The following is a 22611-nucleotide window of genomic DNA, read 5'->3' as shown; positions in this document are numbered from 1 at the left end:
CACATGTACAAACACCACAATTGTTTAGCGTATAATTTTCCCACACAATTAAAAAATGTAAGGGACTCTCTCAAGCTCAGAAATAGTAAAAACACTGCACTGAGAAATTCCTCTTGGTTAACCCCCTCCACCAAAAACTCCCAAAAACTTCCCAGGGGAATGTTGGGGTCCCTTTTTCATCGATACATCCAAAGCCTTCCTTACTTTCAGCCAACTGAAGCCCACTTCTGGAACCAGATCCAAATCCAAATGCTTTCCAATCTTCCCTCTGGGGCCATACTTGTCCCCATGACAGCCCTCAAGACAGCAGCCTCCTATAACATCACAAATCTCTGCTGAGGGCCAAAAGAGAAAAATACATTCACCCAACAATACTGCCCTCAAACTACAATCTTTCCATGCCTCCTCTCACTTGCTAAAACGAGAAGCCTCCCTAAACACAATGCAAAGCTTCAGGAAAATGACAGATCACTGCCACTGACTTCAGAGTTGCCTGTTGTTACACTGTCTATAAATTTATCAAAAATGGTGGACAGTGGTTTTCATATATATCCTCTCCCACCTACCCCTCATGGTTAGTTAACATTTAAAGTACCTTCCTCAAGAATACACATTCTAGGAATGGGTAATTAGCATTTGAAAGTATCTAGTCAAAGTTTACCATCCAGAGGTACTTCCATAAGCCCTTAAAACACAATGGAAATTAGAAATGAGCTCCTAAGTGGTGAAAACGTTCATGTTAGTACAGCTCTGAATTAAAGACCAGTCACCATGGCTGTATGTCTCTAGAAAGATCACACTGCTTGCCAGGCAGAGTAAGAAGAGTGCTGGACTTAAGCCATTATAGAAGGAGAAAGGGAAAGGAATATCAATGGTGTTGCTACGAAGTGATAATTATGGGTCTTGGACTCCATATTGACTAAGGAAGAATCTGAGGACAGGAAGTGAGTGATTCTTGAGAAAGAATGATTAACAGATCAGAGATCTCAAAGTCAAAGAACTGCCAGATTGGGAATACAATGGCAGATAAACTAATAAAGAAAACGAAATACTCAAAGTCAAGATTTGAGGTGTTACAGTAATTGGTGATGACAAATTATTAAAGTATATAATAAAGAGCATTCAGCCACACTGAAGAATTTGCTGGTAAATATAGCTAAAATTTTGTTATCACATAAGTAATTACTATCATTGTGACCATTTTCTGTTCATAGAAAACTGCATATAAAGCATTTTGAAACCAAAAACCAACAGAAACCATGAAATAGTATACTCTCACGTGTATTAATTTAAATCTATTAAACTTAGCTACGTGTGCTCTAGAGACAAACTGCCTGGGTTCAAATCCCAGTTCGGCCATTTACTGGCTGAGTGCCTCCATTTCTACACTGGTAAAATGGGGCCGTTATTAGTACCTACCTTCCAGGATTGCCCAAGGGCTATATAAGTGACTACATGTAAAGGGCTAAGAATAGTGCGAGGCATGTGGTAAACACTAGATGAATGTTAGCTAGTATTACTGAAGGTTAAGACTTTGCTACTTTCATGGTAAAATTCTACCAAAAACTAAGGAGACTAAAGTAATGGACTGATTTTGAGATAAGGCATTTGCTCAGAGCACACATTTAAGTAAGTGTAAGAAATAACATTTCTTATTAACTAGTTTGGTTTATAATAATAACTCTACTTGTTGCACTAACACATTTCAAGATGGCAGAACAGCCTTTCTTAAACCTAAAAGGAAGGTAAATATATAGCTTAATAAACTATAAAGAAATATAACCTGCAATGACTGGTGGTGATACTTGAGTTGTCTGTCCTGTAACTGCTTTACTATTAATTGGTTTTGCAAAGATCAGCTTCGTGATTACTGGACCAGAGGTTGGTGTTCGAGGCTTCTTAGCAATCTGAAATATATAAATAACTATGAAGGCCATTTGTTTCTGTAAAACACCTATTCAGTCAAAATTAAACAGAAGATTGATATACAGAAGTACATATGAAACCGGCTCATTTAACAGAATATATCTAAATATTAATGTTAAAAACATCTAAAATGCAGCCATTCATCAAAATACTAATATGATCCCATCCTTAAGCCAATATATAGCAATACCTTTACATTTTATTATAAATCCTTACTTTAGTCTGTAGGATAATATGCATATGATGAAAACCAAGAGTATTTAAAAATAATTTTAATGCTTAATAATGCTTACTTAATAATAAACAATAAAACATGACAGCAATATTCTTTCTCAAAATAACAAATTATTCAGTAATAAAAAGATAGAGTCAGTTAAGAAAGCATAGTGCAAATGATGAAGCCACCTGTAAATGCAATTACATTGGCCCCTGGAAGCAAAATATGAATACACATTAAAGACAGGTTATGATTAGATCCTCAGCTTTAGATCTATATATTAGGGTAGATAAACAAACAACTGAGTAAGTTAATATCCTAGGATACAAAGAGACAAGTTTGGCAAAACAGACTATTCTGAAGACAAAGCCTCTAGAAATACCATTTGCTAAAATACTGTTTATTAGACTATCAATTCTTTGAAGGTAGGGTCTATATTTATTCATTCCTGATCTTAAATTATATTGGCATCCTGTTCACCTGAACTAAAATTCTCCACAAGTCAAAGAGGGTAGAGTTATCAATGTTTTAATATTGAAATTATCAATGTATGCAAAGACATAGCTTCTTCTAAAAGTTAAAAGCAGAAATTTAGTTGTGATAGGGGAGACATTAAATATTTTGTTAGATATGAAAACTAAGGCCCTGAAATTGCTATTATTGGAAATAAAGACTTAAAATGAATAAGCACAAGGGGCACCTGGGTGGCTCAGTCGGTTAAGCATCTGACTGCGGCTCAGGGCATGATCTCACGGTCCGTGAGTTCAAGCCCCGCGTCAGGCTCTGTGCTGACAGCTCAGAGCCTGGAGCCTGTTTCGGGTTCTGTGTCTCCCTCTCTCTGACCCTCCCCCGTTCATGCTCTGTCTCTCTCTGTCTCAAAAATAAATAAAAACATTACAAAAAAATTTTAAATGAATAAACACGACCAATTTGAATAACATAAGCATACCAGAAGCTGCAATGGATCACAGACCTAGAAAAATATCAGCGCTGTGCTCAAATTATAAACTAAATAATACATTACCTTATACTTAGAATATATTACTTTCTTACACTCAGAACATGTTACTGACAAAAAAAATATAAATGAAATACAAATCATTTTTTAAAAAAACAAAACAAGGAGATCCATTACTGTATAAAAAAATACCCGGCTTGGGGGCACCTGGTGGCTCAATTGGTTAAGCATCTGACTTCGGCTCAGGTCATGATCTCACAGTTCATGAGTTCAAGCCCTGCATCGGGCTCTGTGCTGACAGCTCAGCTAGGAGCATGGAGCCTGCTTCGGATTGTGTGTGTGTCTCCCTCTGCCCCTCCCCTGCTCACGTTCTGTCTCTCTCTCTCTCAAAAATAAATAAACATTAAAAATTAAAAAAAAAAAAATCCAGCTTGCAAAACTGATATATCCAAATAAATGTATAACCATTGATGCAATTTGGGAGACATACAGGGGATATATTTCCCAAATGTATTTACAGGCCTAAATTCTAAAATAAGTCAGAATATGTCATCTATTGACTTATTAATAATCTCTAAAGATAAAAGTATTGATGTTCTTAGAAACCCATGTCTTATAATAAACATTCTTTTAGGAGCTTAGAGTATTTCTCCATTTTTAACTGATTTTCACAATCATATGACTATATGAATACTTACCAATCAGGAAAAAATGTAAACAATACAACCAAAGGCACATTAGTTATTCAAATGAATAATTCCAATTTGCCCCTGTGGCTACATTTCTTTAGTGGCTCATTGTTGAAAATAACAGTTTATAGTTCCTTCAAGGAACTATAATAATTTGTATTATAAATTCTAAACTACTCTAGAACAAAATTATTAAGTAAAACAAAACATAAAGTATCACTTTTAATAAATTTATCTAATCAACAAAGACAAAAATGAATCAAAAAAGGAAATTTACAAATATAGCCCAATATATAATCAAATAATACATGCAGGTAATAATTGGCATTGTATTATATAGACTCAGCAATAAGGAGCTATATTGTTCCAAACTCTTAGTTACTAATTACTCTTACACACTACGCACAAGAAACATGGGAAAGTGTTTATATATCTGTAATTAAGTATAACTATACCTCTTTGTTACTGCCTCTGGCCTCAACTGTCACCTCTTTCCTTCATTTTTCAAGATGGGTCTCCTTCTTCCACCCTTACCTGCTGTCCATACCCTAACAGTTTCAATACTCTGATTAAACTTAAGACAACGCTGAGGATTGTCTAGGAAAAAAACCAGAGAATCATATACACCGTGTAATACTAAACCACATATTCTGGTGCCTAAAGAGGAAACATAGATGTGTAGATTCTTATTTGTTTTTTTTTTTTTTTCTAGGCTTTAGAGCTTTGTAGCTTTTTACTTTTTAATTGGAAAGATCTGATTTGCCTAAAAATAACTGGACAAGTGGAACAATATTCTAATTGGGGTTTCTTCTGTTTTTGTTATTTTTTTAAAATAGAAGTTCTTTTTTTAATAAACAGAATCAGGTTTTATAAAATTAACAATAAATGCTTTCACTGTAAGTACTTAGGGGACTGTAGTAGAAACCTTGTAGATACAAGTAAACTGGTCATGAAACAGCATGCATACATTGCTCTAATAAATGAAAAAAAAATGACATTCTGATTTTCATTATCAGTTTATTGTGAATGTGGTTATGATCCACATCTCCAAAGCCAGATAAACTCTGGTAAACTAATAAAAACAAGTTTCAAAACTGATTTTAAAAAGACAACATACTTGACAACAAGATGCTTGATGGTATTAGTATATCTCATTCAAGAGATTCTCATCAAAAGAAGTAAAAGGAAGTAGAGATAAGTGACAGATGATAATGAACAAGAAAGAAAAGGGCACTAAATATTTAATAGTGGCAGGAGGAACATGGGCAAATTACAAGGTTTGAGAAATCATACAAAGTGCTTAAATAAAAAACCCAAGAAAAATAAGCTTCTAGTTATTTTGCCAACATAATAACCAAAACATTATTTCTAATATCAGCAGAGTGTGGATAGTTCCTCAAATCTTCCTACTGCTTTATATACCTGCGTGAGTTCTCTAACTCACACCTCCTTTTTTCTGGAAGATGAACCTTTCAAACAGGGAATGCATTTGTGTTTCCTGATATTAAGTGGATCATTTTATTTTAAGAGCAGTGGTGACCTCAAAAGGCCTATTTGAGCATAAAAAACTGGGAACCCTTGAATGTATGCTCTGTTAACCTTCTATCTTAGGATCCTGTTCATACTAACAATAGGAACCATTCTGAAGGATCCTTGAAGTTTTGAGAACTACATCAGTACTATCTTTTACTATGTATTTCATCATGATCAAATAGCCATCTTCCAGCTAAAGCAAAAAACTCAGAGAAGTAACCGATCCAAAGTTCCACAGGTGATAGGGTAGCACAGAGGTCACTCAAATCCAGCTGGTCCAATTCTAAAGCCAATATGTTACCTTCCATCATGTGACACTGCCTCTTCCACACTGTAAACATGAGTGATGGCAATGGACAGTAAACTGCAAAGAGGCGGCACACGCTGGCTAGTATGTACCATTGCTGGCTCCAAGGGTTTCTCAGAGCAGCAAGTTTTCCTAGACTTTGGCCATCTGTTAACTGAAAAAAATTATGTCTGAATGATTTTTTGACAGCCTAGCAGCAACTCTGGTATCTTTATACCAGCAGAGCATACGTGCAATCAAACTACTACTGAGAATAAAATGCATTTAAAAATGAGGAAAAAGCTATAAATACACTAAATTAGAAATTTAACAAAAATTAAGTTTGCTCTAAGTCCTCTAGCAAACATTTTCAAAGCATTAGACATATCAAATTTTACAAAAAAAAAAAACCCACAAAATTACTAAAAGCAACATTCAAAAGAATTCAATAACAACTATGCATTTAATTACCCTACAAACACAACTAAGAATCAATTTAATTTTTAACATGCAATTGAATTAATAAGCCCCCTTCTTTTTTTTTTTTTTTTTTTTTTTTTTTTACCTGTACTGTTTTTAACTGTTGGGTCTGTAACACAGAGGGCTGAGTTGTTGTATTAATCAGTTGACTTCCTGGGGTCAATGCTGAGACACCAATGACAGGTTTCACCTCTGGCCTCCCTCCAATGGTAACTACTTTAATTTGCTGCGGTGGTAACTTAGCATCTCCTGACTGGGCCTGAGTTGTAACTTTCTGAGCCTGGGGTAGTTGGCTATGGGGTAGTGCTAAAACAATTGGTGAACCAGACTTGCCCAAAGTTGTTAAAATTAACTTCTGTCCATCTGGTTTAAGGGTCTGATTGCCAAGTTTAAGATCTGATGTCTGTGATACTTTGTTTAAAATAATCTGATTGGCTGATATAGTCACAGGAGTCTGAGCACCAAGTTTTTGAAGGCCACTTGGAAAAGCTGGTTTCACTGTGGTATTAGAATCTGCTTTAGTAATTGTGGTATTCACTGCAACTTGGTTAGTGTGGTTACTGTACACTGTGATTGGTTCCGTGGAAATGGGCGTGGCTGTAGAGTCACCAGTAGAATTTATGTTGACAATTTCTTCCAGTTCTGTCTCCATGGGAATTGGGGATGAAACAATAACAGCCTCAATACTATCATCATCCACTAAAGTTATACCAGTGTCCATTATCTCCTCTGGAAGCAAACTATTCACCTCAGCTGGCACCACCTCCATGATCGTTCTCCAGCTAGAAAGTTGATCAGGCGCTGCAATAAAGTTGAAAATGAATAAATTACTAGTTTTCAAAACAGATTTAAGAAAAAAAATTATTTAAAAAATGCAAGTGACAAAATCATTATTTATTACTGATGTATAATTGAGCGACAAACTTGAAACTACTGACAAACTTGAAAACTGCTGATTCACACAAAGAAAGATTAAAATGTAAACAAATATTGGAAAATATCTTCAAATCTCTAGGGAGCTAGGTCCTAAAATGAGGGTAGTTTGCCATCTATAAAAATCCATTAAATACTCAAAATAATGTTAAAGGAGTTCCAGAGTAATCCATCTCAGCAAGTGCAGATTAAATGACTTATTTGGCTCAAGTCTGATCAATTAACTTCATACCAAAAACAACTTTATTTGGAAAAAAGATTCTCAAATCCTCCTTGGCCATTTAAAATGTCAAAAAAGAAAGCATTTAAAAGGCGTAAAAACCAGTCTCATTACAAAAAAAGTGGTAATAATAATAAAGCAGATTATGAACAAATCAGAACTATGATGCTTTTATTTATTACTTTCAGTGTTTTTTAATGTTTATTTTTGAGAGACAGATGCGCGCAGAAGGGCAGAGAGAAAAGGGGACAGAGATCTAAAGCGGGCTCTGCGCTGACAGCAGTGAGCCCGTCAGCCCGATGTGGGGCTTGAACTCATGAACCATGAGATAATGACCTGAACTAAAGTCGGACACTCAACTGAGTCACCCAGGCACCCCGGTATTGTGATGCTTTTAGCCAAAGGTTATGTAGAACTTCCAATAAAGAAGTCAGTACCCTTATCTAAACATTACATCATGATCATGACTGACTAAATAGTAATGTTGCTTGCCCATACAACATTAAAGATCCACAGAAACCTAATCAGCATTCTTTCTCCCATTTTTTAAAATACAAAAATACAATACCCATTCTGAGATTAACAGACATGAGCAACAAATTATAATTAGCACTGACAGATACTAATAGGGCCAAAATTAATCATTATTGAGTGTTTGCCAATGATAGCACAATTTATCCTCACAACCATTCTAAGACAGTATCATTACCACTCCCATATTACAGATGAAGAAACTTAGATTATAAAATCCGTCCCAGGTCACATAACTAGTAAATGACAGAGACCAGACTCAAACTCAGGATATGTTTTATGATACCAAAGTCCATAATTTTAATCACAAAATTACATTGCCTTAAACTTTTACCACTGATATTTTTTAAATGAAGAAAAAAACAAGTCTACTCCTTTACAGTCAATCCCCTACCCCAAACATCCCATCCCACACAACCACTACTCTATAGATTAGTTTTGACTTTTGCCCATTCTAGGATTTCACATAAATGGAATCATACATTATGTACTTGTGACATAAAGGAACCATGCAATACGACTGAAATTTATCTTCATTCCTTCACTTACTACAAGTTCTGTTCCTTTTTATTGTTGAGTAATATTCTATCATATGAATCTACCACAATTTGTTTATCCATTCACCTGTGAATGGACATCTGTAGTGTTTCCAGTTTGGGATTCCTATAAATAACACTGCTAGTTTGTTATGGATATATATTTTCATATTTTTTGAATAAAGACAAAGAAGTAGACTTGCTGGGTCATAAGGTAAATTTATTTTTAACTTTCCATGAAACTGCCAAACTATTTCCCAACGTGGCTGTACCACTGTATACACCCACCAGCAATGTGCAAGAGTTCCAGCAGCTCCACATCCTCGCTAACAACTGGTATTATCAGTCTTTTTAATTTTAGTCATTCTAATGGGTGTGAAGTGATATCTCATTGTGGTTTTCACTTGCAATGTCCAAATGACTAACAACAATGAGCATCTTTTTATATATGCAGTGTATTGTGCATCTTCTTTCGTTTTTTTTAAAATTTTTTTAACGTTTTTATTTATTTTTGAGACAGAGAGAGACAGAGCATGAATGGGGGAGGGGCAGAGAGAGAAGGAGACACAGAATCGGAAGCAGGCTCCAGGCTCTGAGCCATCAGCCCAGAGCCCGACGCGGGGCTCGAACCCACGGACCGTGAGATCGCGACCTGAGCTGAAGTCGGATGCTTAACTGACTGAGCCACCCAGGTGCCCCTTGTGCATCTTCTTTTGAAAAGTGCCTGTTAAAATCTTTTGCCTTTAAAAAAATATACTGGGGGCGCCTGGGTGGCGCAGTCGGTTAAGCGTCCGACTTCAGCCAGGTCACGATCTCGCGGTCCGTGAGTTCGAGCCCCGCGTCGGGCTCTGGGCTGATGGCTCGGAGCCTGGAGCCTGTTTCTGATTCTGTGTCTCCCTCTCTCTCTGCCCCTCCCCCGTTCATGCTCTGTCTCTCTCTGTCCCAAAAATAAATAAACGTTGGAAAAAAAAAAAAAAAAAAAAAAATATATATACTGGCTTTTTTTGTCTTCTTTTTTTTTTTTTTTAATTTTTTTTAACGTTTTATTTATTTTTGAGACAGGGAGAGACAGAGCATGAACAGGGTAGGGGCAGAGAGAGAGGGAGACACAGAATCTGAAACAGGCTCCAGGCTCTGAGCTGTCAGCACAGAGCCCCACGTGGGGCTCGAACTCACGGACCGCGAGGTCGTGACCTGAGCCGAGGTCGTGACCTGAGCCGAGGTCGTGACCTGAGCCGAAGTCGGCCGCTCAACCGACTGAGCCACCCAGGCGCCCCGCTTTTTTTGTCTTCTTATTGAGCTGGATAAGCTCTTTATATATACTATAAAATCATCAGTCACAATAACTTGTAGCTCAAAGGAATGACTAGCATTTTGAGACTTCAAAGTACTAACATTTCTCTACATGCAACTCTTTCTGATCAGGAGAATCCCCTCAGATATTTATGGGAACCTAAAGTAGACATGTAAAAACATCAACACCAATTATGTCTTTAGCAATGGGAGTCACAATAGTACATAACAACAAAGGGCCCAACCCATCATGTCACATTAGCTTCCCTTACCTACTGCAAACGGTGCCCAAGCCCCATCAGTTGCATCTGCACACTCTATTCCCCACAGAATAAGGCAGGATGATGACTTGGGTGCCAGTATCCAACAGAGCCATAAAGTTTTGACTCCCTGCTCTGAATCTCCACCAGTATATTTAGACATGTGGGTATGGCCTTTGGTCCCCGCTTAAGGACAGGGAGATCTTTGCCCAATCTCTATTCATCCTTCTCCTTAAAGCACCTGAAGTCAAGGTGTAGGAGGAGGGAGAAGTGAAGTCACAGAAGGAGATATGGTTTGGCAATGAATTTACTTTCAGTTTCAAGTACCCACAGTTCCAACTCAACTAAACAAACTTCTAATTCACCCAAAATTCTATATCCTCTGACACCAATATCTCAGCTTTCGGGATCCTTAACTCAGTGACTACAGCCACACTGCCTTTCAGTTGGGGCTACAGAGTTGAGTGTACAACAATCAAAGCACCATTTGGGCTCTCCGTTCAGACCCTAACTATCCATTAAGAGACAGAACACTGGAATACTTCCCCTGCCCCTGCCACCCTTGGCCACCACTTGGGTGACAGCATTCACTACTAGATGCCAGAATCTTTTCATATCCCCTAACCTAGTCGACATGGCTCTCATCCTTCCTCTTTCATAAAGCTATGTCTCTGCCAGCACTCCATTTTCATGGCCCAAACTGCCAAGACCTGTGAGCAATCTGAGATTTCAGACCCTCTTTGTAAGCTAACTAAGTTTCCTGTTACCATTTCACAGATACTGGCAGACCACACAGTAGTCCTAGGTAGAGACACAGGACTTATTACAGTATAGTAGGAACATGAGAGAATCATGTTTGATTCTACAGTATAGTAGGAACATGAGAGAATCACAACTAAGAACCCTGAGCTCAGAGAATCTGATTCATTTGTAATGGGCTGAAGCACACCTGCCCTTTTGTCCACAAGAAGATATTATCTTTATTATACTGCACAATAAGCAAATCTGCCCTTGGCTACAGCACAAGTCACTATTTCTATCATTCAAGGCTGTTTGCTATACAAACATCCTAGAAATGATCATTTAAAAGGGCAGTTGCTGCCTCAGTTGCAGAGGTGCAGGAATGCAAAGAGCAATGGAAAACTGTCTCCCAACAGTATATCTCTCTACTTACTTATCTTAGTAATGTTTTATATTTCAAATGTACATGTCTTGCACATAAATTCATCCCTAAGCACTTCATGTTATTTGATGGATTGCAATTGGTTTTTCCATTTTCCAATTGTTGCTAGTATATACAACGATTTTTTTTTTCATATTGTTCATGTAGCCTACAACCCAGGTAAACTCACTTATTAACTTTAGTTTTTTGATGTAGATTCTTTAGGATTTTCTACAAACACAATCCATGCTGTTTAAGAATAATGTCTGTATTTCTTCCTTTCCAGTCAGTGTGTCTTTTATTTCGTTTCCTTGCCTTACTACACTGAGTAGGACCGCCAGTAAAACGTTTAATAAAAGTGGTAAGAGCAGACATCTTTGCCTTATTCCCAATCTCATTTGTTAGATGTGGGTTTTTCACAAATTCCCTTTATCAGGTTCAGGAAGCATATTTATATTCCAGTTTTTGGAGTTTGGTTGGTATCTTTTTCTTTCCCCAATCATAAATGGATATTTCTGTCATATGCTTTTTCTGCAAATATTGAGATAATCACACAGCTTTTCTCTTTTAGCCTTGAATTACATGGACTTTTTTATTAAGCCAATTTTGCATTCCCGAAATAAGCTCTATACTCAGTCATGATGTATTATACTTTGTATATATCCCTGAATTCTATTTCCTAATATTTTGTCTGCATTCATGAGGGACCCTGGTGTGTAGTTCTTTTTCTTAGAGTGGCTGTCGGGGATAATGCTAGCCTAATAAAATGTGTTGGGGCATATTCTTTCCTCTTCAATTTTCAGGAAAAGTCAGCATAGAATTGTTACCATTTCTTCCTGAACTGTTTGTTAGAACTCAACAGCGAGTCCATCTAGACATAAATCTTTCTTGTTTTTTAAGTATAAATTCAATTTCTTTGGTAGATACAGGGTTATTCAGGTTACTCAGTGACCTTTGATATTTGGTAGTTTGTGTCCTTCAAGGAATTTATTTCTTCTAGGTTGTCAAATTTGTTAGCATTAAATTATACATAATATTCTTTCATCTTAATGTCTGTAGAAATGTCAACTCTTCATTCCTCATTTTGGTAATTTCTGTGTTTTTTTCTTTCTTTCTTTTTTTCCTTAATTAGTCTGGCTGAAGATGTATCAATTTTATTGATCTTTTCAAAGAACCATTTTGGCTTCACTGACTTTCTCAATTCTTTGTCCATTTATTATTTAATTGACTGTTACCTTTATCTCCTTCCTTCTACTTGCTTTATGTTTAATTTGTTCTTTTAGAAGCTTAAGATGGAAGCATAGATCAGGGTTCAGTAAAATATAGTCCACAGACCAAATCAGGCCCATAGTCTGTTTACTGCTCTCCAGCTAAGAATGGTTTTTATATTTTTAAATAGCTGGGGGGAAAAGTATATATAAATTATATAAAACAGATTTACATGGCCTCCAAAGCCTAAAATATTTCCTATCTGGCTCTTCCCAGAAAAAAGTATGTCTAAAATTCTTAGTTTCACGGATTAAACCTTTCTTCTTTCCTAAAATAAACACTTAATATTAAAAATTTGCCCCAAACCTCTAGCTGCATTCAGTATGTTTTTATTATTATTAGCTTCAAATATTTTCTAATATTCCTTGAGATTTTATCTTTGAACCATGGAAAAATAAAAACATGCTATTTAACTCCCAAATATTTGAGGATTTTCTATCTTATTACTGATTTCTAATTTACTATTTATTGCCAAAGAATGTGATACTCTTTCCATTATTTCAAATTAGAGACTTATTTTATGGCTCAGTATGTGGTCTATCTTAGTGAACACTGCATGTGCACCTGAAAAGAACATGTATTCTACAGTTGCTGAGGGCAGTGTTCTACAAATGTCAATTATATCAAGTTGGCTGATAGTGTTGTTCATATCTTCTATTTTGTCACTTTTTCTTCTTCTATCAATTAGTGAGACTGTTAAAATCCCTAGATATGATTGTGGATTTTTCTTTTTCTCCTTGTCTGTGCATCTTTGCTTCATATATTTTGAAGCTTGCTATTCAGAATGTCTTTTTATTTGTCCTGTTAAAAAAGACTAGGAATTACAGGATTAGAGTCTCCCTTGAACTAGGAGTAAAGTTCAAACTTCTAACAAGAAAAGGTCTGCTTGACTTGGCCAGTCTCTATGCAGTACAGGGCCTTGCAGAATTCTGGAGCCAGCACACCTCAAAGCCACTGAGCAGACTATGATAAATGCTTTATAGTTAGACATCTATATCTGTTTCAATCAGGGTCACATGCAAGGCATGGTGGCCTGTGCTAAAAGAAACTCTGAAAAGGAGCTGCGGGCATGGCAGGAAAGGGTTTGGCCATGTAGCTACATGAATCATCACTCTAATTTTATCCCTTAGGAATGGAAGATATGTACTAGCACATGCAACCTCATCACCACTGTGTTGAGGACCACTCCAAGAAAAGAGAGGGTTTTCACAAGCCAAGAGGACTGAGGGGCTTTACTTCACCTCATCTGTACAAAGGGTTACACGTCAAGGTAGAGTAGGAAAGAAGACAGAACATACAATGTATTCCTCATGCCTCCAATATTTTTTTTGCTCATAAAACAAAGTTCTAAAAGCAAGGTACAATTCTGGAAGCCATACATTGAGTTTTTCCTTCTCACAGTTGAACATGGTTGAATGGTTTAAGTCTAATGAGAGTTAAAAATTCACTGATTTCAGAAAACCTAATGATTTCTAACATGTCCAATTATATTACATTTTAAGTTCTACCTAAAAAAGCACCCTCACTCTCATCTCCACTGTCCTAGGCACTCTGTCACATTACCCTGGTATTTCGATCATAGCATTTACCACTAGAAAGTATCTGTTTATAGTCTGATTCTTCCTCCCCTACTTCTTTAGAATGCAAGCTTCATGAGGACTGGGACTTGTCTGTCGTCATCACTGGATCCCATATCTCCAATGCCTAGAACAGAGCTGCCACATAATAACTTCTCAATACAAATTTGAAGAATAAATCATTTAATCATGGAGAAGAGGTATCATCTAAAATTCTAGCATTATTTACATTGGGGTCTGAAAGATAACTTTGGTTTGTCTATTTGAGTAAGACAGGTTTATATAATGCTCTAAGACTTCACAACACTTCAAATAAAATAACAAGTTCACAAGGCACAAACTGAGAAATTCCTTTTCAAATAAGTTTTTAAATACTCAGAATTAACTTTTAACTAATACCCTCTGCAATTATATTCATCTTAAAATTGATAAGGTTCTCTTAATTTTTAACCATTTTAAAATTTTTATCAGTCATTTAATTAACAAATACTTATTGCTTCCCAACTTTGTAAGGGCATTATGGATAATTAACCAAAGATCTTGCCCTGACAAAGCTTAGAAATCAATAGTATGGCATGATCACATCGCTTCTCGGCCTTTTGGCTAAGATCAAGTGTAGAATGGCATGATCACAGTTGTACTCTAGTAGGATTAACTTCATCTCAGTATTTTAGTGGACTGGAGGCAGAGAGACCAGTTAGAAAGCTATTACAGTAATTAGTTTGAGACAGAGATTTATGGAGGGTTTGACTTAGGATAGTGAATGATTACAATAAATAAATATAAAATAAAAAATAACGTAAGACAGAAATGGCAAATGCTCTATGCGTTTACATCTTTTAAGAGTTTCTCACGGAAGGGAACCTGGGTGGGTGGCTCAGTTGGTTGAGCATCTGACTCTTGATTTCAGCTCAGGTCATCATCCCAGTGTTTTGGAATTGAGCCCTGTGTCAAGCTCAGTGCTAAGCATGGAGCCTGCTTCGGATTCTCCCTCTCTCTCTCTCTCTTTCTGTCCCTCCCCTCCACTCATGCACTCAATAAAAAGTTTCTCATGGAATATTATCAGTGCTGAAACACTGTTACTTTCTTAATTATAGGTGAAGGACAACCTGGGTGAACAAATGTTTTCATCCTTGTATATAACATTATGAAGTGGTGACCTATCGTCATATTACAGGTGAATAATTTGTCAGATTAGACAAAAATATCTGAGTAATAAGAGCTATACTTTTGTACCTAAATCTTACCACCAGCACTAACTGGTTAACTATAACATCTGGATTTTAGCCCGGATTTCTAAAATCAAACACTGACAGCTCAAAAAACGAAGTACATAACTACATTTCTCAAACTAAACTGGGAGGACTAGACTATTCCTGAGGAATATTTGAAAAGTCTGTATTTTCATTTTGATAATATGTGTTAAATAGTGTACTCTGGATCATCTGAATAACCACCTCATACTTACAATCAATGGTACTAGAATTAGGGGGTCTAAAAAAAAAAATGCACAGAAGGGTCTTACAAGGTAAATGATATATTTATGCTAAGTAAAAGCCAAACCATCTGTGATTTAAGGAGGAAAGCTTTACAGCATTCAAACAGAGAAAAGTGGTATATCACAGGATATACAGTATATAGAAAACTGCACACCTTGCCAAGGCAGGCAATAGTATATTCACTATGCAAAGAAAGAGTTTGTTTCAGCAAAACATCATCCAGGGGCACCTGGGTGGCTCAGTCAGTTAAGCGACTGACTTTGGCTCAGGTCATGATCTCATGGCTTGTGAGTTCGAGCCCTGCGTCAGGCTCTGTGCTGACAGCTCAGAGCCTGGAGCCTGCTTCAGATTCTGTGTCTCCTCCTCTCTCTGCACCTCCCCTGCTCTTGCATGCTCTGTCTCTCAAAAAACAAATGTTAAAAAAAAAAAAATCATCCATTACCCTAAATTTAATTTGTTTTACTGGCTTTGTAGTTTTGTTTCTATTTCATTTATAAATCTACTTGCATTTTACACTTACTAAAAGCAATAAACATAAAGAATTTATGCTTATATACATCTAAAAATTAAATATTTTAATAAAACTATTTAGGCCAATACTAAGGACCTATACACTTTCTTCCCTTTAAAGAAGAACTATATATATGTATATTATTCATGCTTAAGACTAACATGGTGGATAAAACATGGGGATTCAAATCAGAAAGATTCATTTCCGAATGCTGGCTCTCCTAGTTGTTTAACACGTAACCCCAAGCAGTAATCTCTCTAAGCCTCCATTTACTTGCAGGGTTACTATGATTTAGATGGAGCAAGAGGAAAAGAATTTTCATTTGAGTTAATAGTGTACCACATTTGATATTCTACCAAACAGTAAGGCTTAAGATCTTATCATCTTTGATGTCTCTTCATACAACTATTAATCTGTAATATACATGCATATTATACCTTTATTATGTCTCCTTCCCACTGCAACCAAGAATTGCTAAATCTTTGAAGTTTGGAACCTACTATGGTATCTTTACCTCCATCTCCTTTAACCTACAACACATTCTACAGAAAAGTTACAGAACGTATCTCTCTCGAGTGCATCTCTGAGGCTGTCACTCTCCTATTTAAAAATGTTCTGTAACTGTCAGCGTGCCTGGCTGGCTCATTTGGAGGAGCATATGACTCTTGATCTGAGGGTCATGAGTTCAAGCCCCACATGGGGTATAGAGATTACTTAAATAAAACTTTAAAAAAATTAAATTTTCTGTAACTCTCAAGGTCTTCTGCATTAAAGTTCTACCTAATCCATCCTTCCAACTTTATCTCCCATGGATTCCTAAACTGAAAGTTTCCTGAGACGATGATACTGAGGTATCCTCTATTCCTAGCACAGTATATGACATATAAAAGATATCCAGTAGTAACACTTGAAATAAGCAATGAAAATCTATAATGCTCCTCTTCCCCCCCAAAAAAGACACTAGGCTATCTCCAGTAGCATAACTCTTCATCTCTTTCTAGCATACTTCTAACTAGTAATAGACAAATTGTTCTAACTGTAACAAGGTGAAAACTGGCCTTTAAAGACAATCACAAAGAATCAAAAAAGACAATGGTCCTCTGTGATTAAAAGAAAAGCCAATGAAAAAGCATTTTAATCTCCCTCTTTAATTACTTTTTAAATTCTGAGTTTTGCTACTAACTTAGCAGCTAACTGACATGTACCAAACAATTGCAACATAAAAGCTGTAAGAAAAAAACAGAACCAAATCCCGTCTGGATAATACAAGAACATCAAATGATTAACAAAAAAATTCATTCACTAAAGCTTCTGAGTACCTCCACAGTTATTTCCTCTAAAATTTTTTTGGTCCCTTATTCTTCTAATGAGTGAAAGCCAAATAATTGGCTAGACTACATACACATATGCACACGAAATATTTCTCCTCTGAACGAAACACATGATGTATGATATTGTATGTCATTCTATGACATCATCTCTTTGTAGGACACTTGGATAAGGAAAATTACTGCTAATCATAAACACTACCAGTGGGCATTTCTTAAATACTCACTTCTCTGTTCAGGCTCCTATATTCAACGTCACTGAACCCAACCTTCCACTACAAAAGCTGGGAAAACTAGAGGGCCCAAATTAATGTATAAAAATTTGATTCAAATATAACTTTTCAGTAACACTACTGGTATATGGAAGCAGAAACACTCCTGAGGGATCTGTAGCACAATCTAAAACATACCTGGATCTTTAGGTAACCAAACAAAATTAAACTTTGGCCATCATAAAGTCAATCACTCCAATGCTCCAGCCCTTTAAACAAAGAGCTAACAAGTCCAGTATTCAGAAAAAAGCAGAGGTCTCTATTCATCACTACCAACTTAATGTCCTGCCATCACAACTTCCTTAACAACAAAGGTAAAACTTGTGAGTCAAAATAGAACTCCCACAACTATATTTCCCTTGGATTATAAAATCTACATATTACAAAATATTCCATAACTTTAGTCTCCAAATTCATGAAATGGAGGGGGGGGGGGGCAGGGAAAAACATGGATATAAAATATGACTGACAGTATCTCAATTGTTATTTGCCAAACGGCAGGGGCAAAGGGGTCACTCTATGGATGACAGAGCCATAAAAGAAAAAGACAACATTTTTAATTGTAACAAAACTGGTCCATGTTTAAAAAATGTGAGCATCCACACCCCAACAAGTTACAGACTACGATCTAAGACACAGAGCTTAAATGCAGAATAAAATGCCTATGCTCTGCCTCCCTAAAGAAACATAGACCCCTATAAAACTGAACATCACCATACCAACACCCGCCACAGTGGATGTTTTAAATATTAAGTAAGGAAATCATGATAAGTGCTAGTGGTTCCTCTAGGCCTCAGCAGCAGCCTTAGGTATAAGAGCAAACTCGAGCCCTCTTAACACTCATAGAATAATGTTGATGTCATTACGAGGCTACTGATTCTTTGCACTCTGGACTAGTCATTCCTCGATCCACAACGCAATTCCTCCCTTACCCACCACCCCCCTAAATAATAGAGATCTCAGTGCAGAGAAGCCCTCGGAAACCCCCTTCCCCTCTACCTCCAGCGGCTGCCGCTTTCTCCTCCCTCCGGCTCCGAGGTGGGGGCTCCAGAAGGTCCCGGGCAATTCCGAGCCCGGGCGGTGCTTGTTTTGCCTGTGCACGGTAGCTCCGGCCAGCCGCTTCCTTTCCCAGTCTGCCCGAACTCGAGCGCTACAGGGGACCCGGGGGCCGAGGAGGGAGCCCGGGTGGCGACGCCGCCGCCGCCGCCGCCTCTGGTATGTCAGGGGCCGGGATTGTATTTCGAAAGATCCGCCATTTTCACCTCGTCATCACCATCACAGCTCAGCAGCTTCCCCGACAGCCCGAGCCCGGGCCGCCGCCGCCGCCGCCGCCGCCAGTAACCTCCCCCTTCCTCCTCCTCCCCTCCTCAGCCCTCCCCTCCGGAGAGGCGCACACCCACATATCCGGGGAAACCTCCCGCCCGCCCCGCCAACCTTCAAATGCACAGGGAGATACAAGCGCTCACACAGCCCACGCCGAGACCTTTCACCCCACAGCGAAAAATGGTGCTTCTGCGGGCCCGGCAGCTACGCGAAAGGAAGTCGCTCTACCTGCTGAGTCCCAAGTCCGGCATATTTTCGTTTTGAAGAGCAAAAGCCACACGGAAGGTGGCATAAGGACAATAAAGAATCCAAACACTTTCATTTTCAGTAAAGCAACTTGAGACAGATGAAGCAATGCGTTTTATTCACTGTGCTCATTTCAGATACTAAAAACATGATTAAGACCTTTAATGTCATTCACCGACTGACTGACGTTTTCCTCCACTTCAGCACTACTTTGACAGAGCGATCCATTTCCATATGCATGTCTTATCTCCCCGTCACATCTGTAAATTACAGGCACTGATCTTCCTGCTGATAATGTGGTCAAGACGACTAATTTTACAAATAAAGTTTCAACTATTTCTCTCTTCACTTAATTTCATCTGATCATTTCTGTCCGTGAACATTGACTTCCAATTTGTCATTGGTTTAAGGCGTCAAAGCCCAAGTAGGTTTAAAATATATCGATCCTAATCATGAATGAACAATTTCTAAAATACAGGAAACACACCTCTAAACAAAAATTATTTGCCAAATATTAAGATCTGTCACTAAATTAAAAAAACAAATCTGCCGCAGATATATTTGTTCAATACAGAGAAAATAAACAGCTTACTTTAGAACAAGACCCCAGAGTTACCCATCTTTCTCACCAGCTACTCTCATTATGCGGATTAATAACTAAAAAAGAACGTAAGCAGTTTTTAATCATCCTAGAAATAACACAAAACCATAAGCTGCAAGGCTTGTGACAGAATTAAAAAGCAAAAACAAAAAACTAAATTGGTTACCTTTTTTATTTTCAGAAAGATTTGCTAATCGCCCATTCAAAAGCTGAATTCTAAACCCACTACTGAACTACAGTATATACTCTGAAAGATCTACCTGAAATGAGCAAACTGAATTTCAAGGTTGAGAACAGGGTCAGTCTACTGTCTTTTTTAAAAGTTAGTCTAAGTAAGGTGGAAGTTGAAAAAACCATTTCATTTCCTTACCTTTCTTGAATGACAACTCCATATAAAAGCCAGTAGCTTTAAACTAGTGCTATCTACCACCCAGCCCAATCGCTCTTTACCTATGCAGCCTGCTAGACTAGGATGAGAGTCTCAAGTGTTCCCAGTTTCTTCGTCTTTAAACTTTATTCCCACCCCCACCCCCCGCAAGCCCCGTCCATCCGCACTGTGCTTGGTGTTTACCGTTGCTTGGCCAAGCTAAGTCCCGGCCCGCTCCCTTTCCCCGTGCACCTCGGGGACATTATGACATTTAGATGGTGGGCTTCGCGAGGAAAACGGACACACACGAATAAGAGATCATACAAAGGGGCGCAGGAAGAACGGGGCGGCGGGCAGCAAGGAAAGGAGAGGCTGGTACAAAATGACACAGCAGCAAAACCGGTTCCCAGAAACCCAGGGCTGACACAGTCTGCTACTCTGGCCACGCAAGGTGCGTGTCAACAGCCGCCGGAACTCTTCCTCCAGACTGCCGGGAAGGGCGGGCGGCCGCCCCTGCGCCGGCCTTGCCGGGTGACAGCCGCCCTCCGGGGTGCAGGCGGGAAGAGGCCGAGCCGGGAGGGGTCTCCCGCCCCTTGAGGCCCGGGGATGAAGCGCGGCAGCCCCGGGCGCCAGGTTCCCGCTCTCCGCCCAGACCCACCAGCCCAGGCTCCCAGAAGGGGCGGTCCGGCGCCCTCCGCCCGCTCCACCACCCGCAGTGGGGGCCGGCGCCCCCTTCCCGCCCGCCCAGATGTCCCCACCCCCAGAGCTGACACTTACCAAAGCCGGCGGCGCCGCCGCCTGCTCCTCGCGCCGCGCTCCCTAGGCTCCCAGCAGCCGCGGCGGCGGCGGCGCCTCCGAGACACAGACCCGGGTTTGTTCAAAATCACGCGCCCAGCGCCATTCCACCGCCGCATCCCATAATACGCCGGGCCCTCCCCGCCCGCGCGCCCCTCTCTGCCCGCCCCTCTACTCTACCGGCCCCGCCTCCCCGGCTGGCTTCCTTCGCCCCGCCCCTTCCGCGGCGCCTTGCCCCTCCCCTTGGCAACGCGAGCCTCGCGTCATTCCGCAAGGCGCGGGAGTACGCGCCAGCTCCACGTGACTCCTAGCGGGCGTTCCGTCAAAGCTTTCGCAGGGAAAGTTCCATCTGGCAGAGCTGGGAGGGGGAAAGCCGGGTTGCGCCTGCAGTTGAGAGACTGCCGCATCTTCTAGCTTTCCTTGTTAGGAAGTCAGTGCTGTAGGTGTGATTTCCAGCAAACTGTCACTGTTTAATGTGCTTCGGTGATCAGTATTCATAAATGTCATCTCTCGTTGTTTTTAGGCTTTAATTTTGCAGGGATCGCTAAAAAGTCCCTGGGAGACCACTCAGAGTTAAACTTATTTTGAAAGGGATTTTTGCAATGTGTAGCTAAGACTAACACAATCAAAATTATTGCATTTAGTCACCTTTTACTTCTTTTATTTTTCCCACTGTCCATTATTAAAAAATGAAAGACAGCCAAATGTGGAGCCAGATAAACAGTTAATAACTGTTGTGCGAGACAAGAACTACACAGATGAAACAAACAAACAATACAAAACAGGGTAATGTTAAATGGTATAGTACAGTCCATAATTGCTAATGGAGCACGGAAGACATACACAAATCAACGTGAGAGACTATGACCAGGAAACAAAATGAACGAGGTGAGATTTATGTTGTTCCAATTGCTTTGGAATTAAGCAGTCCTGGTTTTAAATTCTGGCACCTCATACGTTAGTGTATAGCAATTTATCAAGTTCCTTTACCTAGCTACAAAATAAAAATAACAAAGCTTCCCAGGATTTTGAGGGTTAAGAAAGAGAGAGGTGTCAAGCAGCTACACAGTTCCCACCTCAAATGTTAGTTCAGTTCAGCAGAAATCAACACCACCCCTTATCTACCATGGCAAACTCAATGGTAAGGCAAGTGGCATGAAATTAGCAAAAGCTTGGAAGCCACAATGTCTGTGGCCTGTGCAAGGAAAGGGAGAAAATTAAATGGTAAACAGTCTTTGTTGGGGATCAGTAGGTGGTGAGTCCAGTTTATGAGGACCCTTGGGAGCTAGCCTGAGAAAACATTCTCAAACTTAAGTGACTGGTGGTACTATGTATGACAATTGTAGAAGGAAGAAGGAAGTTGAGACAGAGTACCCAAACCTGGCTGGATTCTGGGGAAATATTCCAAAAAAGAGAGAAAATTTCTCAGTTTATTTCACAAGGCTAGCATAACCCTAATATCAAAACCCAAAACAAACAGTACCCAAAGGGAGGAAGTTCTGTTCTCACCATGACTTTGTTGCAGACAGTTGAGTATTAAAGTATCAGAAACAGTGGTGTGATACTAAAAAGAATTCATTACATGACAAAATATGATTTATTCCAAGAATGGTGGTTTAACACTAGAAAATCTACTCAGACAATTTATTAAAGGAGAAAAGCCAAATGGTATTCTTTAGGGATGCATTGTATAACATTCGACAGCCATTTCTGAATTTTAAAAATTCATAGTAAATTAGAAATAAAAGAACATTTCTTTAAGTGGATCGAGATAATCATCAGAAAATAGTAACATCATA

At 38.8% G+C, this 22611-nt stretch overlaps 1 protein-coding gene across 7 annotated transcripts in view; it reads right to left on the bottom strand.

The window, feature by feature from the left end:
• LIN54 (lin-54 DREAM MuvB core complex component) overlaps positions 1-20953 on the bottom strand; it is a 75496-nt gene extending 54543 nt beyond the window's left edge. The window contains exons 1-3 of one of the 7 annotated variants that reach the window (XM_047856058.1): positions 20795-20953; positions 6175-6890; positions 1784-1907 (exon numbers count right to left, since the gene is read on the bottom strand). In XM_047856058.1, the coding sequence (XP_047712014.1) occupies positions 1784-1907; positions 6175-6858 (808 nt within the window). In that variant the 5' untranslated portion in view covers positions 6859-6890; positions 20795-20953. Of the gene's footprint in view, positions 1-1783; positions 1908-6174; positions 6891-18479; positions 18801-18914; positions 19134-20020; positions 20098-20794 lie in introns of those variants that run through there. The other 6 variants (XM_047856061.1, XM_047856057.1, XM_047856060.1 and 3 more) reach the window with 6 other exon arrangements.
• Between the last annotated feature and the right edge of the window lie 1658 nt (positions 20954-22611).

The sequence above is a fragment of the Prionailurus viverrinus genome, chromosome B1 (genome assembly GCF_022837055.1).
Source record: "Prionailurus viverrinus isolate Anna chromosome B1, UM_Priviv_1.0, whole genome shotgun sequence".
Classification (NCBI taxonomy): Eukaryota; Metazoa; Chordata; class Mammalia; order Carnivora; family Felidae; genus Prionailurus; species Prionailurus viverrinus.
The sequence above is the reverse complement of the archived record's forward strand: the minus strand, read 5'-3'. Positions and strand labels throughout refer to the sequence as shown.